The sequence below is a fragment of the Branchiostoma belcheri genome, unplaced genomic scaffold, assembly GCF_001625305.1.
Source record: "Branchiostoma belcheri isolate BF01 breed outbred unplaced genomic scaffold, Haploidv18h27 scaffold271, whole genome shotgun sequence".
In the NCBI taxonomy this organism is placed as follows: Eukaryota; Metazoa; Chordata; class Leptocardii; order Amphioxiformes; family Branchiostomatidae; genus Branchiostoma; species Branchiostoma belcheri.
In genome coordinates, this window is record NW_017803878.1 from 26,679 (window position 1) to 29,767 (window position 3,089).

The following is a 3,089-nucleotide window of genomic DNA, read 5'->3' on the forward strand; positions in this document are numbered from 1 at the left end:
TACCTGTATAGAAAAGTTGGGTCAAGGTCAGGATCAAGTTTAAAAGATCAGGTCCAAGTCCGGACATAAACCTGGACCTGATTATTGTTCAAATGTATTAATAACATGTTGGAACATTTTTTTAATCTTTTATTTTTATGAAGATTTACCACATTTGTGGAAAGATTGACATAACAGGTGACTATCAACTCTTCAAGATGTCAAACCTGTGACCAGACTGTAATGTTTGAACCACTCACACCGGGAAGGTCCCCTACTCTTTTCGATAAGTGTGGTGGATTCTTTAATGTGCGTGGGGAGTGGCTCTCCCCATTTAATGTCCTATCCGAGGGACGTCCGTAACCGAAGCTATTAGGTACTCTCATTTCCTGAGTGAAGTGAGGAAAGTCGTGTAAAGTGCCTTTCCCAAGGGCACAAGATCGGTGACACCGGGCAAGATTTGACCTACTGCTGCTGACCTACTAGTACTCCTAACCATGGTTGGGAGGAGTTGATGCAACAGTGTCTGGAAAGCTATATTCAACTATGTGTGACAGGGGCTTTACTTATCGTAAAAACTACTTGAAGATTTTTCCTTCACTCATCACACCTTCATTATTTTTTTATTTCCAGTTCATCTGTGACCCATCAGATCTCCAGACTGTGCAGGATAAGTTGAAGGAGCTGTGTTGTGAGAGCAGGAGTAGTTCTGTGGAGTACATCCCCACACAGACCATCCCCCTGACAGGAGACACCTTAGAACAGGCATCCGCTCTGGTCAGAGAACTGTCCGATAGAGACGACGTGCTCAAAGTCTATCACAATATAGAAGCATAGATGTTAGTTTATGTGATATCAAGGTTAAGGGCTTGAAATACTGGGTACATACAGTGTATGCACCTAAGTGCAGGTACATTGTAAAATTGGAGCTGTGCAGATATTTCTAATTATAACTGCACCTAACCTGCATTACAAAGTCATGTTTGTGCCACAGTGTACTTTATACATTGTATATACACGTACATCGTAGGTGTATGTCAATTTTTTATTATATTCTGTATTGACTGTAAAATAAAAGAAATAATGGCATTCATTTTGGTTTCTGAACAGTTTTTAGTATGATCCATACTTCTCAAAGTCTGAATGGTAGTAGGTAAAATTTGTCTGGTAATTTTTAATGTTACCTACACCAGTGCAGGTATGCAGTTATAAGTATTTTGAGATATATAGGTTACTGGATTATGTTTTTTAATCCAACAATTGCTGCTAGGAGGATCCAGACAAGATTTAGGATGACATTTATTTATTTGAAATGTTTCTTTTTTGAAATTACACAATGTAAATTTATGAGAGAAAGTTATGATACAAAAATTTAGGAGAACGGCTACTTTTAATGACATAAATGTAAAATGTTGTACTTTGGTGTCATATGGTCCTGAACTGCATAGACAAGGATTCCCATTGAAGATTTATAATTTCATTATTATTAATAATAAAGCTGAAGTGTCAAATGTGAAATCATAATGTTTATTATACAAATATGGGCCTTGAGTCAAACCAAGATAGTATTGCACAGTTTAAAAAATATAGGTTCCCAGAAATAGCCTTTCAACATGACAGAATTTGTGACACAAATCTGATTCAAATGAACACTGGTGAACTTATTGTTTTGAATTAATAACATTTTGATCATAGTCATAGGGAAACTTTCTTTCACCTAAACTTACTCATATTGTACTGTACAAGAGAGGAATTTCCATACTGCACTTTCCTTATTAAATCTAACAGTTTCCTCCTTCTACAATCAGATGGCTTCATTGTAACATTTCTAAGACCACAGCAAGTAATTTTTATGGGTGACATCAGCGCGCACATTAATTTTCGCCTGATCTTGGGGGAAAAAAGCAAATTTTGTTGCCTTCTTGATGTGGTCAACATGCCAAAAATGGGCAAAGATGTCTGTGGCCATGCCGGAAGGTGGATGGCAGATAACTATGAAGAGAAACGAGAAAACGCTCTGATTTTCTTACTTTGATGCAGTGATATGTGATGCTGGCTGTGTATATGTGATGTTCCCACTGAATCAAAACAATTTGTATTATGATTGAGTCAAACTTTAAAATGTAGGAACCTTGTTTTCTTCGGCCCGCCTTGTTTTTGTTTTGTTTTTTTTTTTTGCCCGCTTGCATTAGATTCGGAGTCTGCGGAGAATGTCATCCATAAAATTTACTTGCTGTGGCCTAAGGGCAAGTGACATTGTATAGCAGATAGATCCACTACTGCCAATGACTACTATTTACTACACACTAGTTCAGTTCACAGGTAATTACATTTGTTGTCATGGACTTAAAAAAAACAATAAAATACTTACTAATTTACATAATGTAGAGACTTGTTTTCTCTGACATTCCAAGACTTAAAGAGGCATTATGTAACATTTTTGCACCAAAAATTGCCAGATTTTAAAAAATTGAAAAAGTCTTCCTGTGATTATTAATACTTACTTCTAGTTTTCAACAATTATCTCCCATTTCTGACAGTTATGGTAGGAGCTAAAACAGCCCACATGAGGCACATTCATTTTGTGGTACCACCAGAAAATACCAGAATGTAAACAAACATGGCTGACAGCTGTGTTCCCTTCTTTTAAACACACTCGTATGGCATCATATTTTGGCACCTCCATTTTCTGAATGGTACTTAGTAACATGTATTTGCAAGGGTGTAGGGTTGATTTAATGACTTTGTATATGAATGACAAAAAATGACGTTTTGTATGGTCCTAATGCTACATCTATTCTTTGGCAGTTAGGTTACATATTAATGTTACATAATTCAGTTCATGTTGCATATTGCAGCTTTAATCATACCTGATAGGTCTTCTTTAAAAAACTAGAGAAGTAACATTTGCAAAGCAAATGCATAATGATTACCTACGGACATGGTCTGCTCTGTTAATTCTTACTCAAACACATTCACATACATGTACTACTAGTACATGGTGACAGGAGCAGAGCAGACCATAAAATTGCAACATTATGTAACCCAACACCAGTCCCCACGGTGACAGACGTCAACAAATTATGCCATTGGTCAGGTCAGAGGTCACT

At 36.7% G+C, this 3,089-nt stretch overlaps 1 protein-coding gene across 1 annotated transcript in view; it reads left to right on the forward strand.

Annotated features, from left to right (window-relative positions):
- LOC109472399 (translational activator of cytochrome c oxidase 1-like) overlaps positions 1-927 on the forward strand; it is a 7,613-nt gene extending 6,686 nt beyond the window's left edge. The window contains exon 6 of the mRNA XM_019772170.1: positions 613-927. Within this exon, the coding sequence (XP_019627729.1) occupies positions 613-816 (204 nt within the window). The 3' untranslated portion in view covers positions 817-927. The remainder of the gene's footprint in view (positions 1-612) is intronic.
- Positions 928-3,089: the final 2,162 nt, after the last annotated feature.